Source organism: Gigantopelta aegis, chromosome 9 (genome assembly GCF_016097555.1).
Source record: "Gigantopelta aegis isolate Gae_Host chromosome 9, Gae_host_genome, whole genome shotgun sequence".
NCBI lineage: Eukaryota > Metazoa > Mollusca > Gastropoda > Neomphalida > Peltospiridae > Gigantopelta > Gigantopelta aegis.
In genome coordinates, this window is record NC_054707.1 from 34,142,304 (window position 1) to 34,165,358 (window position 23,055).

Consider the following 23,055-nt stretch of genomic DNA (forward strand, 5'->3'; position numbering starts at 1 on the left):
CAGTAGTGTTGATGTGTGACATGATATCATTGTTATTTCAGCTATAGTGTTGATGTATCACACATTATCAATGTTCGTTCAGCTATGGTGTTGATGTATGACGCATTATCATTATTATTTCAGCTATAGTGTTGATCTGTGACACACTGTCATTGTTATTTCAGCTATAGTGTTGATGTGTGACACACCATACCATTATTATTTCAGCTATAGTTTTAATTTGTGACACAATATCATTGTTCTTTTAGCTGTATTGTTGACGTGTGACACAATACCATTGTTATTTCAGCTATGGTGTTGATGTGTGACAGCAACGCGAGTGTCTCCACTACACCAACCATCAACGGTGAGTGACTCCCCCCGATCCGAAACCTATTTATTAAAGTATTGTACAGAATGCTAGCAATTAATGACGTGCCGGCTGTCGGTTTGCGATCGAGGTGTTTCCAGTGACAGACGTTATTTCAAATTCCTATAACTCGTTTTGGTCAGGATAATTCTTGAAATCTGTGGCACGACTATCGATTCCTCTCCTGAAAGTGGAGAATTAATCTCATTTTGCGTTAGGCTTTGATTACACACGAGATCATCCAGCGAGTTGGCCAACATCTGTGCTGTACAGAAGAATATTAAAAGAAGAGAAACGCGTGTTTTACGGCACCCCAGCCCAGGTTAAAGCACGATTGCTTTGGTGTCGACGTTAGTCTAAATAGTGTGAGTAGGGAGAGGTGTTAAACTGGGGGGGGGGGGGGGGGGCGGTAAAAAGACTTTTCTTAGTCTGTACTCTCTCAAAATATAGGGTTACCTTTTATAATTGTGAAACAACTACAAATAATCCATATTTTATACTCTAACCCCCTGTACTTACCCCCTGAAGCTTTACAGGATCCCCCGAGTACAGAAAATGTGAGGTTTTCATTATATGATGACTGTCTTGCTTGCAATGTGTTTTGTAAGTTATCATTTATAGTGTTTTAGGCGTCACTAAGTACGATTTCGTGGTGGAAGACCACTTTAAAACATGCGATGCGGCATAAGTCGGACACACACACACACACACACACACACACACAGACACATTGGGGTTGGGGGCACCAACACTGTCTACGAGTCGTGTTATGGGACCGTGTTTCAAGGTCTCTAAATACGTTTTGGGGTTCGAAACCCCCCCCCCCCCCCACTCCTCCTCTCGGTTCATAGCGAATTTACTTTCTTTTAAATAGATTTTGTTTCGTGGAAGAATGACAAGACTCTCCATTAAACTTCGTTTGCCAAAATCTAGACACCTATTCCCCTTCCCAGTCAAATGAAGAGTTTTTCCTTTTAAATACAGCAACACCGCAAGGTTTCGAGAGTTTAGTGAACTGGTCAGTGATGTCGAGTTATTAATTTCAGTCAATAATGAGTCCCTCAAATTTGTGATTCACTTAAACAATTTGTATGTAATTCACAGATTGTATTGTACAGTATTGTACCCCAAACTGGCATTTCGTCATATATTCTATATATCATATGAGGATTATATTGTGTTGTCGTTTCAGAAAACGTCACAGTGCAGCTGAACAACCCTGAGATTGTTATCAACGACTCCAGTGGTCGCCCTTGTTTCCTGGGCAGCGTCAACCTGACCATCGTCATCAACTATCACAGTGAAACAGACGAGGTGGGATTCACTGCAGCTTAAACACGCAAGCACACACACACACAATCACGCACGCACGCACGCACACACACACTAACACACACACACACACACACACACTAACACAATCACACACACAGAGAGAGAGAGAGAGAGAGAGAGAGAGAGAGAGAGAGAGAGAGAGAGAGAGAGAGAGAGAGAGAGAGAGAGAGAGAGAGTTCTTTTATTGGTTTGCATCCAGTTTATATTAATAATTTAAACTATTTCTAACTGTATGTAGAAGTATTTGGGTTCATCTCATTGTGGTCTTTTGTTTGACTATTTCTCGAAGTGTGTTATAAAATCTCATGTGACAAACTCACCTGTGAGTAGCATGTTGTGACGTGTATCCGATAGAAGAGCTACTTTACTTCAGGGCCGCGGTCGTGTTATCCGGCTGCCTATGGCCGACGACGTCGTCACTAGAGGTGACTGCGCCGACTGGAACAGCACACCTTTGTTGTCGATGACGTGGCCAAACGGAACTCTACAGCTCAATCTGACGTTTCACTTCCACGTGAGTAGATGTTATACACCGTCTTGTAATGGTCATAGATCTTTACTGAACAGATCAGAACAGAACTTTATTCAACTCAGATCACCAAACGGTGATGCATTGAGGTGTTTACAAACACATATTATACAGACAGCTGCAGTAAACGCTTGACAAAAATATAAACTCTGTGTGTGTGTGTGTGTGTGTGTATATATATATGTATATATATATATATATATATATATATATAAATCATGACAATAGGTATACTAATATAACAGTGTTATAAGCAGTAGTATACTTTAGATGTTAACCATTACGTACTGTCTATAATTATTCTGTACAGAGATTTTTGTAAACAGAGTTAATCACATTTAAGAACATACATAATTTCTTTGTCGTTGATAGCTTTTTTTTAATTAAATAATTGACAAAATTTATAAGTATGGGATCTGTCACAATAATATTTGTTTAGATATATGAATCTCTCATTTGCGAAATATGTATATTGAAATAAATATTGAAATTCATCACCTAAAGTGGTGTTACAGAGATGATATTTTCGTTCTTGTCTATCGATGTTTTGCCATCGGTCAGTTTCAATTGGTAGATAGTGATTACAAGTCCTGAATCGACAATATATTGTTAGCGGTTTTTCAGGTAAATATAGAAGATAATTTTCGCATGAAAGGGTCGATTTGAAAATTCTCTATGTGGAACATTTCGGATATGAATTTAAAATATCATTCCAAGCCTGCCTATACTGGTCTTGTAGTCTGACTTATAATATGAGTGAATGCTTCTTACTTGTAGTATTTTGATTTAACCAATAATTTCCCAAGTGTAACATGTTTTGGGTATCTTTTATATTAATTAACTATTTAAATCTATATCCATGATTAATAGTTTCACATATCATGATTCTATATAATATTGCTGATATTTTAGAGGCCTTCCAGTTATGAGCGAGGCCCAAACATTTAGCATTCTGGTTTTAATCTTAATACCTAGGGGGAACTCCCAATTCACCATAAATCATAGGGAGTGGGGTACTCTTTATAAGTCTCAGTATGTCTCTTAAGGAATTTAATTGAATTTGTTCGTTATTTTGGGTATTACCAAATCCCCAGGTTTCTGAGGAATACAGGAGAATTAGAACAATAATACTATCAAAAATGCGCAGCTGGCAATCTATAGGTAGATTTAAATTTCTAATTCTAATGTTTAGTAACGTCATTGCTTTTTTAGCCTGCGCTATAAGAGTTTTTTTGGCTTCAACAAATGATCCAGTTCTAGAAAATATAATGCCTAAATATTTGTATGTATCAACAATGTCCAATTTGATATCTTTAATATAAAATGACTTATTTCTTGCTGGTTTTGAACCAAATATAAGTATTTTAGATTTCTCAACATTTATTTTTAATTTCCATTTTTCACAATATTCTGAAAAAAACATTTAATGATTTTTGTAGGTCCTCAGGGGATTCTACTAGAATAACAGTGTCATCAGCGTATAGTAATAAAGTAATTACTATAAATAAATCAATGTTGTCTTTTTTATACTCTAATTTAATAATAATAAGTGCATTGTTTCTCTATTAATGAGTCCACTAGATCGTTTAAATACAATCTAATTAAAATTAGTCCACTGGTTAATTACTATTACCTGTGGATCTAACAGCACCCCGTCGGAGCTAATATCCAGTTGACCTTTCATTCGACCAATCAAAACCTTACTTGCAAAATTATGCCGGTGATTTGAAAAGAAGTTGAAAACATTCGGGATTATGCCGAGGGTATACGAAATGATTCGGGTGAATTACGAAGTATGCCGGAAACTAATTTCAATATAAACTTTTATATAAAATTCGTTTCAAGACGAAAAAAAAACCCGTGATGGTATAGCCATAAGATCTGTTTATACTAGTATGCAATCCAGAGTTTATTATTGCACTTTTCCCCGTTTTTAATGATGAAATAGACCAACAAGTTCGCCTATTGCATAAATAGTCTCGCCCGATATTTTTAGAATTTGTATGCTTCCGAATAACGCTATAAAAGGCGAAGTGTAATTGGTCGATAATTAAATTGTTATTTATAGATGAAATGTTACCTGGACATGGGAGTCCACGCAATGCTGTTAGATCTACTAGCAGACCAGTAGAGCTAATTTTAATCAGATTGGTTTAAATATATAGCAAATTAAATGGGTGAAAGATTTTCACCCTGACGTACACCGTTTTGACATAAGCAGAATATTCGTTACAATGACTAATGGTTATTTACGCTGCAGACCGGTGTGATTAGATTTGGTTTGTTCTGTTACAATTTGTCGCTGCTTTAGGACTGAATACGGTAGAATCTACTATTCAGCTTAACCAGGTGTTCCAGTTCTATGTGTTCTGCAGGTCAAGTTTCAGTGAGTCTAGGTACAGGAGTGAAGTTCTCACCAAGTTTCAGTGAGTCTAGGTACAGAAGTGAAGTTCTCACCAAGTTTCAGTGAGTCTAGGTACAGGAGTGAAGTTCTCACCATGTTTCAGTGAGTCTAGGTACAGGAGTGAAGTTCTCACCAAGTTCCAGTGAGTCTAGGTACAGGAGTGAAGTTCTCACCAAGTTTCAGTGAGTCTAGGTACAGGAGTGAAGTTCTCACCAACAACAAATTTGCCATGCCTAGCAGGCCCATAGCAAGACTGAACCAAGCGTAGGGCGTTTTTCTCATATAGTACAACTTCAAATTGGTATTCATGTCATAACAACATGGCCGCTTTGTGGTTGGTTTGTTGGGGGTTGTTTTGTTTGGGGGGGGGGGGGTGATTAAATTAAGAGGTTTTCCACTGGACCTTGTTTCAAGAACAAAATAGTTCCAACTAAAGTATTTTACCACGTTTGAAGTGTAATTTTACTCTGATAAATACAGAACAAATGTATTTAAACAAACCCCCAAAAGCCACTCTGTTCGCTGGCAGTCTGTATCTTTTACTATGCCTTGTTTCTTACAGAAAACGTTCGTAGACAACAACAACAAGACGGCCACGGGGAAGTGGTCTCTTAGTAACGTCAGCATCCACGTCAGCGACTCCTTCTTCCCGCCTGGAACTGTTGGAGGTGAGTGACATGTGTAATCCATCATAGTCCGAGACGAGCAATGCTTATCTAATGTAAAATACGGTAAATAAATATCTGCGAAGAACATTTGCTGGAAGCTTTGACATCTCTTTACGTCTCTTTTAAAAATCTAGTATAACTATGTAGAAGATAAATTTTACTTTGGAGAGTTTCGGGTCAGGACGTAGCTTGATGCGCGGTCGGTCTGGGATCGATCCCCGTCGGCGGACCCATTGGGCTATTTCTCGTTCCAGCCAGTGCTCCACAACTGGTGTAACAAAGACCGTGATATGTACTATCCTGTCTGTGGGATGGTGCATATAAAAGATCCATTGCTGCTAATCGAAAAGAGTAGCCCATGAAGTGGCGACAGCGGGTTTCCTCTCTCAATACCTGTGTGGTCCTTAATCATATGTCCGACGCCATATAACCATAAATACAATGTGTTGAGTGCGTCGTTAAATAAAACATTTCCTTCCTTCTTTGAAGAGTTTTCATCTATACACTTTTTGCAATCTCACTTTACTCATTGTATATATACTCTTCAAAAGAAGAAACGCAAAACCACATTGTCGTAACATTTGGAGAATTGATTTAATTATTGAATGGTGAGTCCGATAATTACCAAATGTTGCAGGATTGTTCACAATTCACTCTAGTCCATTGTGAGTAAGTGATAGGACACACCACCAAGGTCAAGGTCATCTGGAGTCAATACCGAGTGTGGCCTCCGCGTGTGTTGACAAATGCCTGGCACCGCCTGCCCATTGAAGCAACCAGAGTACGGATGACGTCCCGGGGGATGGTGGCCCACTCGGCCTGCAAGGCTGCTGCCAGCTCGGGCAGGGTCTGGGGCTGTGGTTGTCGCTGTCGGAGGCGTCGGTCCAACTCGTCCCATAGATGCTCAATTGGGTTCAAATCCGGTGATATCGATGGCCAAGGAAGGACATTAATGTTGTTGTTCTGTAGGAAAGCCGTTGTGAGACGTGCTGTGTGAGGCCTGGCGTTGTCATGTTGGAACACTGCGTTGGCGTTGGCCATAACTGGAACGATGTGTGGCCGGAGGATCTGGTCAGTGTAGCCCTGTGCATTCAGGTTGCCCTGCACGTGGACCAGGTCAGTTCTGCCAGTGTGTGAGGTGGCTGCCCACACCATGACACTACCCCCGCCGAATCTGTCCACTTCCTGCACGCAGTTTGCCGCATAACGTTCACCACGACGCCTATACACGCGACATCTTCCATCATGACGTCGGAGCAGAAATCGGGACTCGTCACTGAACCACACCTGTCTCCATCGCAGTTGAGGCCATTGTCGATGAATCTGGCACCACTGCAGTCGGAGTCGACGGTGTTGTGGTGTTAAGATGACACCTCGAAAGGGACGTCTGGCACGAATTCCTACCTCACGTAGGCGGTTCCGTACGGTCTGGTCGGATATCCTGCGCAAACCTGGTATTGCTGCGGCTGTGGAGGTGGCAGTAGTCAATCGTTCCCGAAGGTGGCGTACCCGGATGTAGCGGTCCTGCCCGGGGGTAGTGACCCGTGGTCGACCGGATCTAGGGAGGTCACGTGTTGATCCATGTTGCTGGTAACGGTCCCACAGTCTGGAGATGGTGCTTGGGGACACATGGAATGCCCTGGCAACGGCCGTTCTGGATTCGCCTGCGCCTAGTCGGCCGATGGCATTGTTTCTCTGCGGTTCACTGAGACGTGGCATGTCCTGGATTGTCAACTGTCGGCCATATACAGAGGCCAGGCAAGCGAACACCCTGCACTTTTATACTGTCGGTGTTCATGTTGCACGTGCAGACAACGCACGTGCAGTGGTGACATGGTTTGCACGTGGCTGCGTTTTTGCGAATATTCACATTTTGAAACTTTATTTTACAGTAGCTGCGTTTTATCGAATGTAACCGTGGGAATGTGTTTGGGACATGCAATGACCTTATATTCACAAAGCATGAACCGGTAGGAAACATAAAATCGGAGTTATAACCCATTTGTACCCTTTTGCGTTTCTTTTTTTGAAGAGTATAGATCACGAATTAAAAATATGTTCGAATGAACCATTAGTCAATTATAGTGAAATACGAGATGGCCAGTTGGTGATTGTGTTGTTTTGGTAGTTGGTTGTAATTGTTTACGATTGTTTAATTCACCCATGCATTATCAGATATAAGAGTGATAACAATTGTTTTGGTAGTTGGTTGCAGTTGTTTAATATTGTTTAGTTCACCCATACATTATCAGATATAAGAGTGATGACTAGCATGTCTAAGAAGGCCGGTTTGGCTGTTTAGTTCATTCACGTATTATCAGATACAAGAGTGATGACTAGCATGTCTAAGAAGGCCGGTTTGGCTGTTTAGTTCATTCACGTATTATCAGATACAAGAGTGATGACGTATTATCAGATACAAGAGTGATGACTAGCATGTCTAAGAAGGCTGGTGTGGCTGTTGAGTTCATTCACGTATTATCAGATACAAGAGTGATGACTAGCATGTCTAAGAACGCTGGTGTGGCTGTTGAGTTCATTCACGTATTATCAGATACAAGAGTGATGACTAGCATGTCTAAGAAGGCCGCTGTGGCTGTTGAGTTCATACACGTATTATCAGATACAAGAGTGATGGCTAGCATGTCTAAGAAGGCCGGTGTGGCTGTTGAGTTCATACACGTATTATCAGATACAAGAGTGATGACTAGCATGTCTAAGAAGGCCGGTGTGGCTGTTGAGTTCATACACGTATTATCAGATACAAGAGTGATGACTAGCATGTCTAAGAAGGCTGGTGTGGCTGTTGAGTTCATACACGTATTATCAGATACAAGAGTGATGACTAGCATGTCTAAGAAGGCCGGTGTGGCTGTTGAGTTCATACACGTATTATCAGATACAAGAGTGATGACTAGCACTAGAAGGGCGGTGTGGCTGTTGAGTTGATACACGTATTATCAGATACAAGAGTGATGACTAGCATGTCTAAGAAGGCTGGTGTGGCTGTTTAGTTCATACACGTATTATCAGATACAAGAGTGATGACTAGCATGTCTAAGAAGGCCGGTGTGGCTGTTTAGTTCATACACGTATTATCAGATACAAGAGTGATGACTAGCATGTCTAAGAAGGCCGGTGTGGCTGTTTAGTTCATACACGTATTATCAGATATAAGTGTGGCTGTTTAGTTCATTCACGTATTATCAGATATAAGTGTGGCTGTTTAGTTCATTCACGTATTATCAGATATAAGTGTGGCTGTTTAGTTCATTCACGTATTATCAGATATAAGTGTGGCTGTTTAGTTCATTCACGTATTATCAGATATAAGTGTGGCTGTTTAGTTCATTCACGTATTATCAGATATAAGTGTGGCTGTTTAGTTCATACACGTATTATCAGATACAAGAGTGATGGCTAGCATGTCTAAGAAGGCTGGTGTGGCTGTTTAGTTCATACACGTATTATCAGATACAAGAGTGATGACTAGCATGTCTAAGAAGGCTGGTGTGGCTGTTTAGTTCATACACGTATTATCAGATACAAGAGTGATGACTAGCATGTCTAAGAAGGCTGGTGTGGCTGTTTAGTTCATACACGTATTATCAGATACAAGAGTGATGACTAGCATGTCTAAGAAGGCTGGTGTGGCTGTTTAGTTCATACACGTATTATCAGATACAAGAGTGATGACTAGCATGTCTAAGAAGGCTGGTGTGGCTGTTTAGTTCATACACGTATTATCAGATACAAGAGTGATGACTAGCATGTCTAAGAAGGCCGGTGTGGCTGTTTAGTTCATACACGTATTATCAGATACAAGAGTGATGACTAGCATGTCTAAGAAGGCTGGTGTGGCTGTTTAGTTCATACACGTATTATCAGATACAAGAGTGATGACTAGCATGTCTAAGAAGGCCGGTGTGGCTGTTTAGTTCATACACGTATTATCAGATACAAGAGTGATGACTAGCATGTCTAAGAAGGCTGGTGTGGCTGTTTAGTTCATACACGTATTATCAGATACAAGAGTGATGACTAGCATGTCTAAGAAGGCTGGTGTGGCTGTTTAGTTCATACACGTATTATCAGATACAAGAGTGATGACTAGCATGTCTAAGAAGGCCGGTGTGGCTGTTTAGTTCATACACGTATTATCAGATACAAGAGTGATGACTAGTATGTCTAAGATTATCAGATATAAGTGTGGCTGTTTAGTTCATACACGTATTATCAGATACAAGAGTGATGACTAGCATGTCTAAGAAGGCTTCATACACGTATTATCAGATACAAGAGTGTGGCTGTTTAGTTCATACACGTATTATCAGATACAAGAGTGATGACTAGCATGTCTAAGAAGGCTGGTGTGGCTGTTTAGTTCATACACGTATTATCAGATACAAGAGTGATGACTAGCATGTCTAAGAAGGCTGGTGTGGCTGTTTAGTTCATACACGTATTATCAGATACAAGAGTGATGACTAGCATGTCTAAGAAGGCCGGTGTGGCTGTTTAGTTCATACACGTATTATCAGATACAAGAGTGATGACTAGCATGTCTAAGAAGGCTGGTGTGGCTGTTTAGTTCATACACGTATTATCAGATACAAGAGTGATGACTAGCATGTCTAAGAAGGCTGGTGTGGCTGTTTAGTTCATACACGTATTATCAGATACAAGAGTGATGACTAGCATGTCTAAGAAGGCTGGTGTGGCTGTTTAGTTCATACACGTATTATCAGATACAAGAGTGATGACTAGCATGTCTAAGAAGGCTGGTGTGGCTGTTTAGTTCATACACGTATTATCAGATACAAGAGTGATGACTAGCATGTCTAAGAAGGCTGGTGTGGCTGTTTAGTTCATACACGTATTATCAGATACAAGAGTGATGACTAGCATGTCTAAGAAGGCTGGTGTGGCTGTTTAGTTCATACACGTATTATCAGATACAAGAGTGATGACTAGCATGTCTAAGAAGGCGGTGTGGCTGTTTAGTTCATACACGTATTATCAGATACAAGAGTGATGACTAGCATGTCTAAGAAGGCTGGTGTGGCTGTTTAGTTCATACACGTATTATCAGATACAAGAGTGATGACTAGCATGTCTAAGAAGGCTGGTGTGGCTGTTTAGTTCATACACGTATTATCAGATACAAGAGTGATGACTAGCATGTCTAAGAAGGCTGGTGTGGCTGTTTAGTTCATACACGTATTATCAGATACAAGAGTGATGACTAGCATGTCTAAGAAGGCTGGTGTGGCTGTTTAGTTCATACACGTATTATCAGATACAAGAGTGATGACTAGCATGTCTAAGAAGGCTGGTGTGGCTGTTTAGTTCATACACGTATTATCAGATACAAGAGTGATGACTAGCATGTCTAAGAAGGCTGGTGTGGCTGTTTAGTTCATACACGTATTATCAGATACAAGAGTGATGACTAGCATGTCTAAGAAGGCTGGTGTGGCTGTTTAGTTCATACACGTATTATCAGATACAAGAGTGATGACTAGCATGTCTAAGAAGGCTGGTGTGGCTGTTTAGTTCATACACGTATTATCAGATACAAGAGTGATGACTAGCATGTCTAAGAAGGCCGGTGTGGCTGTTTAGTTCATACACGTATTATCAGATACAAGAGTGATGACTAGCATGTCTAAGAAGGCCGGTGTGGCTGTTTAGTTCATACACGTATTATCAGATACAAGAGTGATGACTAGCATGTCTAAGAAGGCCGGTGTGGCTGTTTAGTTCATACACGTATTATCAGATACAAGAGTGATGACTAGCATGTCTAAGAAGGCCGGTGTGGCTGTTTAGTTCATACACGTATTATCAGATACAAGAGTGATGACTAGCATGTCTAAGAAGGCTGGTGTGGCTGTTTAGTTCATACACGTATTATCAGATACAAGAGTGATGACTAGCATGTCTAAGAAGGCTGGTGTGGCTGTTTAGTTCATACACGTATTATCAGATACAAGAGTGATGACTAGCATGTCTAAGAAGGCTGGTGTGGCTGTTTAGTTCATACACGTATTATCAGATACAAGAGTGATGACTAGCATGTCTAAGAAGGCTGGTGTGGCTGTTTAGTTCATACACGTATTATCAGATACAAGAGTGATGACTAGCATGTCTAAGAAGGCCGGTGTGGCTGTTTAGTTCATACACGTATTATCAGATACAAGAGTGATGACTAGCATGTCTAAGAAGGCCGGTGTGGCTGTTTAGTTCATACACGTATTATCAGATACAAGAGTGATGACTAGCATGTCTAAGAAGGCCGGTGTGGCTGTTTAGTTCATACACGTATTATCAGATACAAGAGTGATGACTAGCATGTCTAAGAAGGCTGGTGTGGCTGTTTAGTTCATACACGTATTATCAGATACAAGAGTGATGACTAGCATGTCTAAGAAGGCTGGTGTGGCTGTTTAGTTCATACACGTATTATCAGATACAAGAGTGATGACTAGCATGTCTAAGAAGGCTGGTGTGGCTGTTTAGTTCATACACGTATTATCAGATACAAGAGTGATGACTAGCATGTCTAAGAAGGCCGGTGTGGCTGTTTAGTTCATACACGTATTATCAGATACAAGAGTGATGACTAGCATGTCTAAGAAGGCCGGTGTGGCTGTTTAGTTCATACACGTATTATCAGATACAAGAGTGATGACTAGCATGTCTAAGAAGGCCGGTGTGGCTGTTTAGTTCATACACGTATTATCAGATACAAGAGTGATGACTAGCATGTCTAAGAAGGCTGGTGTGGCTGTTTAGTTCATACACGTATTATCAGATACAAGAGTGATGACTAGCATGTCTAAGAAGGCTGGTGTGGCTGTTTAGTTCATACACGTATTATCAGATACAAGAGTGATGACTAGCATGTCTAAGAAGGCCGGTGTGGCTGTTTAGTTCATACACGTATTATCAGATACAAGAGTGATGACTAGCATGTCTAAGAAGGCCGGTGTGGCTGTTTAGTTCATACACGTATTATCAGATACAAGAGTGATGACTAGCATGTCTAAGAAGGCTAGCATGTCTAAGGTGTGGCTGTTTAGTTCATACACGTATTATCAGATACAAGAGTGATGACTAGCATGTCTAAGAAGGCCGGTGTGGCTGTTTAGTTCATACACGTATTATCAGATACAAGAGTGATGACTAGCATGTCTAAGAAGGCCGGTGTGGCTGTTTAGTTCATACACGTATTATCAGATACAAGAGTGATGACTAGCATGTCTAAGAAGGCTGGTGTGGCTGTTTAGTTCATACACGTATTATCAGATACAAGAGTGATGACTAGCATGTCTAAGAAGGCCGGTGTGGCTGTTTAGTTCATACACGTATTATCAGATATAAGTGTGGCTGTTTAGTTCATACACGTATTATCAGATACAAGAGTGATGACTAGCATGTCTAAGAAGGCCGGTGTGGCTGTTTAGTTCATACACGTATTATCAGATACAAGAGTGATGACTAGCATGTCTAAGAAGGCTGGTGTGGCTGTTTAGTTCATACACGTATTATCAGATACAAGAGTGATGACTAGCATGTCTAAGAAGGCCGGTGTGGCTGTTTAGTTCATACACGTATTATCAGATACAAGAGTGATGACTAGCATGTCTAAGAAGGCTGGTGTGGCTGTTTAGTTCATACACGTATTATCAGATACAAGAGTGATGACTAGCATGTCTAAGAAGGCTGGTGTGGCTGTTTAGTTCATACACGTATTATCAGATACAAGAGTGATGACTAGCATGTCTAAGAAGGCTGGTGTGGCTGTTTAGTTCATACACGTATTATCAGATACAAGAGTGATGACTAGCATGTCTAAGAAGGCTGTGGCTGTTTAGTTCATACACGTATTATCAGATACAAGAGTGAGGCATGTCTAAGAAGGTGCTGGTGTGGCTGTTTAGTTCATACACGTATTATCAGATACAAGAGTGATGACTAGCATGTCTAAGAAGGCTGGTGTGGCTGTTTAGTTCATACACGTATTATCAGATACAAGAGTGATGACTAGCATGTCTAAGAAGGCTGGTGTGGCTGTTTAGTTCATACACGTATTATCAGATACAAGAGTGATGACTAGCATGTCTAAGAAGGCCGGTGTGGCTGTTTAGTTCATACACGTATTATCAGATACAAGAGTGATGACTAGCATGTCTAAGAAGGCCGGTGTGGCTGTTTAGTTCATACACGTATTATCAGATACAAGAGTGATGACTAGCATGTCTAAGAAGGCTGGTGTGGCTGTTTAGTTCATACACGTATTATCAGATACAAGAGTGATGACTAGCATGTCTAAGAAGGCTGGTGTGGCTGTTTAGTTCATACACGTATTATCAGATACAAGAGTGATGACTAGCATGTCTAAGAAGGCTGGTGTGGCTGTTTAGTTCATACACGTATTATCAGATACAAGAGTGATGACTAGCATGTCTAAGAAGGCCGGTGTGGCTGTTTAGTTCATACACGTATTATCAGATACAAGAGTGATGACTAGCATGTCTAAGAAGGCCGGTGTGGCTGTTTAGTTCATACACGTATTATCAGATACAAGAGTGATGACTAGCATGTCTAAGAAGGCCGGTGTGGCTGTTTAGTTCATACACGTATTATCAGATACAAGAGTGATGACTAGCATGTCTAAGAAGGCTAAGAAGGCGGTGTGGCTGTTTAGTTCATACACGTATTATCAGATACAAGAGTGATGACTAGCATGTCTAAGAAGGCTGGTGTGGCTGTTTAGTTCATACACGTATTATCAGATACAAGAGTGATGACTAGCATGTCTAAGAAGGCCGGTGTGGCTGTTTAGTTCATACACGTATTATCAGATACAAGAGTGATGACTAGCATGTCTAAGAAGGCCGGTGTGGCTGTTTAGTTCATACACGTATTATCAGATACAAGAGTGATGACTAGCATGTCTAAGAAGGCCGGTGTGGCTGTTTAGTTCATACACGTATTATCAGATACAAGAGTGATGACTAGCATGTCTAAGAAGGCTGGTGTGGCTGTTTAGTTCATACACGTATTATCAGATACAAGAGTGATGACTAGCATGTCTAAGAAGGCTGGTGTGGCTGTTTAGTTCATACACGTATTATCAGATACAAGAGTGATGACTAGCATGTCTAAGAAGGCTGGTGTGGCTGTTTAGTTCATACACGTATTATCAGATACAAGAGTGATGACTAGCATGTCTAAGAAGGCTGGTGTGGCTGTTTAGTTCATACACGTATTATCAGATACAAGAGTGATGACTAGCATGTCTAAGAAGGCTGGTGTGGCTGTTTAGTTCATACACGTATTATCAGATACAAGAGTGATGACTAGCATGTCTAAGAAGGCTGGTGTGGCTGTTTAGTTCATACACGTATTATCAGATACAAGAGTGATGACTAGCATGTCTAAGAAGGCTGGTGTGGCTGTTTAGTTCATACACGTATTATCAGATACAAGAGTGATGACTAGCATGTCTAAGAAGGCCGGTGTGGCTGTTTAGTTCATACACGTATTATCAGATACAAGAGTGATGACTAGCATGTCTAAGAAGGCTGGTGTGGCTGTTTAGTTCATACACGTATTATCAGATACAAGAGTGATGACTAGCATGTCTAAGAAGGCTGGTGTGGCTGTTTAGTTCATACACGTATTATCAGATACAAGAGTGATGACTAGCATGTCTAAGAAGGCCGGTGTGGCTGTTTAGTTCATACACGTATTATCAGATACAAGAGTGATGACTAGCATGTCTAAGAAGGCCGGTGTGGCTGTTTAGTTCATACACGTATTATCAGATACAAGAGTGATGACTAGCATGTCTAAGAAGGCCGGTGTGGCTGTTTAGTTCATACACGTATTATCAGATACAAGAGTGATGACTAGCATGTCTAAGAAGGCCGGTGTGGCTGTTTAGTTCATACACGTATTATCAGATACAAGAGTGATGACTAGCATGTCTAAGAAGGCTGGTGTGGCTGTTTAGTTCATACACGTATTATCAGATACAAGAGTGATGACTAGCATGTCTAAGAAGGCTGGTGTGGCTGTTTAGTTCATACACGTATTATCAGATACAAGAGTGATGACTAGCATGTCTAAGAAGGCTGGTGTGGCTGTTTAGTTCATACACGTATTATCAGATACAAGAGTGATGACTAGCATGTCTAAGAAGGCTGGTGTGGCTGTTTAGTTCATACACGTATTATCAGATACAAGAGTGATGACTAGCATGTCTAAGAAGGCCGGTGTGGCTGTTTAGTTCATACACGTATTATCAGATACAAGAGTGATGACTAGCATGTCTAAGAAGGCTGGTGTGGCTGTTTAGTTCATACACGTATTATCAGATACAAGAGTGATGACTAGCATGTCTAAGAAGGCTGGTGTGGCTGTTTAGTTCATACACGTATTATCAGATACAAGAGTGATGACTAGCATGTCTAAGAAGGCTGGTGTGGCTGTTTAGTTCATACACGTATTATCAGATACAAGAGTGATGACTAGCATGTCTAAGAAGGCTGGTGTGGCTGTTTAGTTCATACACGTATTATCAGATACAAGAGTGATGACTAGCATGTCTAAGAAGGCCGGTGTGGCTGTTTAGTTCATACACGTATTATCAGATACAAGAGTGATGACTAGCATGTCTAAGAAGGCCGGTGTGGCTGTTTAGTTCATACACGTATTATCAGATACAAGAGTGATGACTAGCATGTCTAAGAAGGCCGGTGTGGCTGTTTAGTTCATACACGTATTATCAGATACAAGAGTGATGACTAGCATGTCTAAGAAGGCCGGTGTGGCTGTTTAGTTCATACACGTATTATCAGATACAAGAGTGATGACTAGCATGTCTAAGAAGGCTGGTGTGGCTGTTTAGTTCATACACGTATTATCAGATACAAGAGTGATGACTAGCATGTCTAAGAAGGCCGGTGTGGCTGTTTAGTTCATACACGTATTATCAGATACAAGAGTGATGACTAGCATGTCTAAGAAGGCCGGTGTGGCTGTTTAGTTCATACACGTATTATCAGATACAAGAGTGATGACTAGCATGTCTAAGAAGGCTGGTGTGGCTGTTTAGTTCATACACGTATTATCAGATACAAGAGTGATGACTAGCATGTCTAAGAAGGCTGGTGTGGCTGTTTAGTTCATACACGTATTATCAGATACAAGAGTGATGACTAGCATGTCTAAGAAGGCCGGTGTGGCTGTTTAGTTCATACACGTATTATCAGATACAAGAGTGATGACTAGCATGTCTAAGAAGGCCGGTGTGGCTGTTTAGTTCATACACGTATTATCAGATACAAGAGTGATGACTAGCATGTCTAAGAAGGCTGGTGTGGCTGTTTAGTTCATACACGTATTATCAGATACAAGAGTGATGACTAGCATGTCTAAGAAGGCCGGTGTGGCTGTTTAGTTCATACTGTTTAGTTCATACACGTATTATCAGATACAAGAGTGATGACTAGCATGTCTAAGAAGGCTGGTGTGGCTGTTTAGTTCATACACGTATTATCAGATACAAGAGTGATGACTAGCATGTCTAAGAAGGCCGGTGTGGCTGTTTAGTTCATACACGTATTATCAGATACAAGAGTGATGACTAGCATGTCTAAGAAGGCTGGTGTGGCTGTTTAGTTCATACACGTATTATCAGATACAAGAGTGATGACTAGCATGTCTAAGAAGGCTGGTGTGGCTGTTTAGTTCATACACGTATTATCAGATACAAGAGTGATGACTAGCATGTCTAAGAAGGCCGGTGTGGCTGTTTAGTTCATACACGTATTATCAGATACAAGAGTGATGACTAGCATGTCTAAGAAGGCCGGTGTGGCTGTTTAGTTCATACACGTATTATCAGATACAAGAGTGATGACTAGCATGTCTAAGAAGGCCGGTGTGGCTGTTTAGTTCATACACGTATTATCAGATACAAGAGTGATGACTAGCATGTCTAAGAAGGCTGGTGTGGCTGTTTAGTTCATACACGTATTATCAGATACAAGAGTGATGACTAGCATGTCTAAGAAGGCTGGTGTGGCTGTTTAGTTCATACACGTATTATCAGATACAAGAGTGATGACTAGCATGTCTAAGAAGGCCGGTGTGGCTGTTTAGTTCATACACGTATTATCAGATACAAGAGTGATGACTAGCATGTCTAAGAAGGCTGGTGTGGCTGTTTAGTTCATACACGTATTATCAGATACAAGAGTGATGACTAGCATGTCTAAGAAGGCCGGTGTGGCTGTTTAGTTCATTCACGTATTATCAGATACAAGAGTGATGACTAGCATGTCTAAGAAGGCCGGTGTGGCTGTTTAGTTCATTCACGTATTATCAGATAAAAGAGTGATGACTAGCATGTCTAAGAAGGCCGGTGTGGCTGTTTAGTTCATACACATATTATTATCAGATAAAAGAGTGATGGCTAGCATGTCTAAGAAGGCTGGTGTGGCTGTTTAGTTCATACACGTATTATCAGATACAAGAGTGATGACTAGCATGTCTAAGAAGGCCGGTGTGGCTGTTTAGTTCATACACGTATTATCAGATACAAGAGTGATGACTAGCATGTCTAAGAAGGCCGGTGTGGCTGTTTAGTTCATTCACGTATTATCAGATACAAGAGTGATGACTAGCATGTCTAAGAAGGCCGGTGTGGCTGTTTAGTTCATTCACGTATTATCAGATAAAAGAGTGATGGCTAGCATGTCTAAGAAGGCCGGTGTGGCTGTTTAGTTCATTCACGTATTATCAGATACAAGAGTGATGACTAGCATGTCTAAGAAGGCCGGTGTGGCTGTTTAGTTCATTCACGTATTATCAGATAAAAGAGTGATGGCTAGCATGTCTAAGAAGGCCGGTGTGGCTGTTTAGTTCATTCACGTATTATCAGATAAAAGAGTGATGGCTAGCATGTCTAAGAAGGCTGGTGTGGCTGTTTAGTTCATACACGTATTATCAGATACAAGAGTGATGACTAGCATGTCTAAGAAGGCTGGTGTGGCTGTTTAGTTCATACACGTATTATCAGATACAAGAGTGATGACTAGCATGTCTAAGAAGGCCGGTGTGGCTGTTTAGTTCATACACGTATTATCAGATATAAGTGTGGCTGTTTAGTTCATACACGTATATTCAGATACAAGAGTAATGACTAGCATGTATAAGAAGGCTGGTGTGGCTGTTTAGTTCATACACGTATTATCAGATACAAGAGTGATGACTAGCATGTCTAAGAAGGCCGGTGTGGCTGTTTAGTTCATACACGTATTATCAGATACAAGAGTGATGACTAGCATGTCTAAGAAGGCTGGTGTGGCTGTTTAGTTCATACACGTATTATCAGATACAAGAGTGATGACCAGCATGTCTAAGAAGGCCGGTGTGGCTGTTTAGTTCATACACGTATTATCAGATATAAGAGTAATGACTAGCATGTCTAAGAGGCTGGTGTGGTTGCTTACAGTGGACGCTGAGATGTCTATGAAGCACAACGTGACGCTGTTCGTGACACGTATTACAGTCCCAACAAGAGTGATGACTAGCATGTCTAAGAAGGCCGGTGCGGCTGTTTAGTTCATACACGTATTATCAGATATAAGAGTAATGACAAGGGCAACACATTCTCAGAAGGTAGGTTTGAATGTGTAACATTCTCAGAATGTAGGTTTGGATGTTTAACATTCTCAGAAGGTAGGTTTGAATGTTTAACATTCTCAGAAGGTAGGTTTGGATGTTTAACATTCTCAGAAGGTAGGTTTGAATGTTTAACATTCTCAGAAGGTAGGATTGAATGTTTAACATTCTCAGAAGGTAGGTTTGGATGTTTAACACACTCTGTAAGTACTAGTAGCTATAACGAAATATAGTGAACACGTAGTCTGTTAACATCCACATCCCTTTCTGATCAAGGGTGACACATTGTCAGAAGGTAGGTTTGGAAGTTTAACATTGTCAGAAGGTAGGTTTGGATGTTTACCACACTCTGTAAGTACTAGTAGCTATAACAAACACTAGCTAGAACTCGATCAGTTGCAGTGAGCACATGATATGTTAGCAGCCCAATAATGTGTAACACAAAACAGGGCCGTACCCAGCTCCGAATGCAACAGGAATGGGTGCACTCAAAAGGAATTAGAGCTCATATAGGATCGTGTCCAATTAGATAAAAAGGGTACCTTTAAGTTAAAAGTGGCAATATTTTGTGTTTATCGAGGAACAATTGCCTCGCTCTCATTAGGTACTGCCATGATAAGAGACCGACAAAACTGATAATTATCTTATGTCTGTAGTCTTTTTAAAACATACATTTATACACGTGTTATCCCGCGCACAGGCTGACCGAGTCAAGGTTGGGAAGCCTGGATGTTTTCGGTCTCGAGTCTGTCCAAGTCTTCCCATGCAACGTAATGGTGAGATCTAGCCTAGATGGTATATCACTCGCCCGAGCTGCTAGCGTCGTAGGACCGAAATTCATTCTCTTATTGTTTTTCTCTTGTCAACCAGTGCTCCACAACTGGTATATCAAAGATCATGGTATGTGCTGTCATGTCTTTGGGAATTGCAGATAAAGGATCCATTGGTGCTAATGGGAAAATATAACGGGTTTGGTCTAAGACTATTTGTAAGAATTATCAAATGTTTGACACCCAGTAGCTGATCATTAATAAATCAGTGTACTCTAGTGGTGGTGTTGTTAAACAAAACGCGCTTTAACTTACAGTGTATTTAAAGAGATTTTGAACAATTTACAACGGTAACGACACCAAGGTCTGGTTGTTTGTAATTTGGATTGGCCTAACCTCACACAGTTCAGGGACGGCGTGTGTGTGTCTGTGTGTGTGTGTCGGGGGGGGGGGGGGGGGGTGTATTTGTTATATCTGTGAAAATGTCCTTACAAGTAATTTGAAAGGCGAGTCTGGCAACCACGAGCCGTATCACTATTTGTTACACTGTGCCGCCCCTGCAGTTACACGTCTCATGACCATCACTAGTTGTTCAAGTGTTAATTAGCTTAATCAGTGATTATAAGACATTTTCCAAATCAAGAACTGAATCAATATTAATATTAACTGAAGACATAATATTGATATTTGATTTAGAACAGCCAAAAGTATCCATACACAATCAAATCTAAAGGGTTTTTTGTTTGTTTTTTTATTTGTGGAAACATAATTGAAAACCAATAATAATAGACTAGGGTCCCAGGATTAATCTTTTGAACAATTGGGCCAGCTAATCGGCAGAGCCGCACTGTATGCCGCCGCACAGATGGTGATCACAAAGGGTGCACTTCATTGGTTAAGTTGCGTTCATTCACTTTATTTTCGAAATATCTTTAACAAAATATTTTAATCCCGGTTATCGTTCAGCCAGTCTGGCCTGAATTGTGTCTGGTTTGTCAGTGTCCCGAATATTTCCAACATATCTATAACGATAACAGTACAGCAACTAACAATAGTAATTTAAATTAATATTCTACTATCTTTCATACATATCGCAATACTCAACAGGCACGGCGGAGCAGGGGAGGGGGGGCGTCTTCAGTTCAATTCAATTCTTTATTAGCTTTAAGTTTTACAACTCATCAGCATATATACAAAACAAATATATATATACAATATATACATGTGCACAAAAATGGTGGGTATGGTTTTCTTAAAAGTAATTAGGGATACTAAAACAAACACCAAAAAAAAAAAAAAAAAAAAAAATACTTACTGTAATAGCTGATCTCTAATTTTGTTTGCTTGTACTAGATATTTTCCTAGGTTATTAAGTTCTTTTTTGTTACTTGTAATTAACAACTGTATAAATAGAAAAACACTTGGCCGCCTGTGATAATACATTTTTATGTACTTATTTCGCAAATCTTTGTATTGTGGGCATTGCATTATAAAATGGTATTCATCTTCTATAACATTTGTATTACAAATTGTACACTTTCTTTCTGATCTTTCGATGTTACGATATCGGCCAGATTCTATATTTAAATTATGAGCACATATTCTGATTCTGCATATTTCCTTTAAACATCGCTCATCTATTGTTAATTTAAGGTAAGACTGTAATTTGAACTCGTTTAATAAATGCTGGTAAAAATATCCTTTGGATGTTGTAATTGTCCTGCTATAACAGAGTTGCTTAAATGTGTCGCATATTCTTTCTTTAATAATAATATAACATCTGTTGTCAACATAATCTAAATTCCAAATGCAATTCAAACCCAGCATGTTAAATTCCTGCCTAATTATCATTGTATTGTATCATTTCTTCATATATGCCGCGTACCAAATAATTAGTCTGAATCAAACATATTATTGGTAATAAATCTTAATGCAGAGATGAATTTTACTTGTATAATGCAGGTATACCCCACGAACACACTAGAAACTTTACTTTGCGTCCTCGCTCTCAGCCCACTTCCATCTCTACTTGCTTCCGCCGTGCCTGCTCAAACATATATCGCAATAGGCTATATTGCAATACGAAAATAAATGGTCTGAAATCCATCCATATTAATTATACATAATTTGTATAGTAGCAAATTTGGAAGAAATGTGATCTTCTCATTCTTCTTATAGCAAAACTAAAATAAAACGATTTCCCGACACTTCTTGATGGACTCTTAAAATAAATATAAAATGTTCTTACCTTCATTCTGGGTTCAGTCGGACAATGAAGATACTATTTTCGCCACGTGATCATTAAAAACTAGTTGAGTGTGATTATAATACTAATCAATGTGCTCTAGAGGTGTCGTTAAACAAAACAAAGTTCATTATAATGTTTCTTAATTAATATACCATACGAGAAGAGCAGATTTTGATTGGTAAGACAAAAGATTACAGACCGTCAACATATTCTCGCGGCCATGACAAGATTCGCTAATAGCGTTTGTCGCGTCATGGCTGAAGGTGAAACATATCATCGATATGCTTATTTAGAATATATTTTATAGAATTGTTAAACCCTTCACTCCAGTGGAAGAACGTTTATGTGACCACTGCAATGTAATTGAAGATGAATACCATCATATCATAATATGTAAGAAATATAATAGTCAACGTGTCAAATTATATGCATATCTAACTTTCCATAATTACCTATTTAAAAGTATGAGTATGTAAGAAAAATTTATATATATTATGCAAAACCAAAATCCAGCCTGTGCTGGTGCGGTATGCAAATTTGTTCACGATTATATGTGTATTGCCCATAATTAGTCCTTATTTAGTCATTTTGTTTGTTTCTTGTTTATGCATATGTTTTGTATCCAGTTCCGTATGTGGAATGTTTATATGCAATAAAGTTTTTATCTTTTATCTTTTATCTCACGCAGACCCGAAGGCATACCCTCCCCCGGGTTCCTACGGGTCTGTCATGTGATATTTTATCTTCTTTAGCCTACGTGTGCAAGGATGCACTTCCCGTTGAGAAGACGAAGGAAAGTTACATTATTCCCATCGCGGTGGCGTGCTGCTTGGCAGCCATTGTGACTGGAGTCGTAATAGGATACGCCGTCAGTCGCAAAATACACAAGTTCAGAGACCAGTCGGACTACAAGCCAATGTAACCACGAGTGACACGAGTAACCACGAATAACCACAAAGGAACATACCTGTTGTGAAGAACTCTTGATTTATTATGTTAAGTTACAATTATAATGTCGTAGTAATTGTGTAATATAGTAAAAATGCTAGTA

At 40.0% G+C, this 23,055-nt stretch overlaps 1 protein-coding gene across 1 annotated transcript; it reads left to right on the forward strand.

The window, feature by feature from the left end:
* Positions 1-277: 277 nt before the first annotated feature.
* On the forward strand, positions 278-18,926 carry LOC121381536. Its single transcript, XM_041510864.1, has 5 exons — positions 278-346; positions 1,542-1,663; positions 2,058-2,198; positions 5,180-5,285; positions 18,817-18,926. Exons 1-5 carry the CDS (start codon positions 292-294, stop codon positions 18,924-18,926), a joined length of 534 nt encoding a protein of 177 aa, XP_041366798.1. The 5' UTR covers positions 278-291.
* The last annotated feature ends 4,129 nt before the right edge of the window (positions 18,927-23,055 follow it).

What these genes read in the sequence shown, in the direction of transcription:
- LOC121381536 (XM_041510864.1), top strand. Translation starts at nt 292, where the DNA reads ATGGTGTTGATGTGTGACAGCAACGCGAGTGTCTCCACTACACCAACC. An exon ending in ATCACAGTGAAACAGACGAG is followed by an intron (nt 1,664 to 2,057) that starts GTGGGATTCACT and finishes ACTTTACTTCAG; the next exon opens with GGCCGCGGTCGTGTTATCCG. An exon ending in ATCTGACGTTTCACTTCCAC is followed by an intron (nt 2,199 to 5,179) that starts GTGAGTAGATGT and finishes TGTTTCTTACAG; the next exon opens with AAAACGTTCGTAGACAACAA.